At 45.8% G+C, this 297-nt stretch overlaps 1 protein-coding gene across 1 annotated transcript in view; it reads left to right on the top strand.

Moving 5' to 3' along the window:
* Positions 1-50, top strand: part of GSTUM_00007290001 (uncharacterized protein) — a gene marked incomplete at its 3' end in the record, with an annotated part of 1,359 nt that extends 1,309 nt beyond the window's left edge. Inside the window, exon 1 of the mRNA XM_002839309.2 lies at positions 1-50. This exon is cut by the window's left edge and continues 1,309 nt beyond it. Coding sequence (XP_002839355.1) covers positions 1-50 — 50 coding nt within the window.
* Positions 51-297: the final 247 nt, after the last annotated feature.

The raw sequence follows: 297 nt of genomic DNA, 5'->3' as shown, positions 1-297 counted from the left end.
GCACACAATGGCCTTCGATAAAACACGAAATAGTACCGGCACCGCCATAACATACTCCCGCCTTCGCTCAGCCTATTACACCAAGTTAGACCATACCATATCAACAACTTCCCTGTTCAGGCCTTCAATTGGGCTTTCCCTTCACACCAAACCCCCAGATAGTGAAATGCAGTAGCTTAGACCCTTATCTCAGGGTATGCATATATCATACGAAACCTAGCCGTAATAAGGCAAAATCAGAGATCTCCATAAACGCTGCAGCTACCCATAGTTCCAGAATCATCGAAACCCACTCAT

Source organism: Tuber melanosporum (assembly GCF_000151645.1).
Source record: "Tuber melanosporum whole genome shotgun sequence assembly, scaffold_34, strain Mel28".
Taxonomy (NCBI): Eukaryota; Fungi; Ascomycota; class Pezizomycetes; order Pezizales; family Tuberaceae; genus Tuber; species Tuber melanosporum.
The sequence above is the reverse complement of the archived record's forward strand: the minus strand, read 5'-3'. Positions and strand labels throughout refer to the sequence as shown.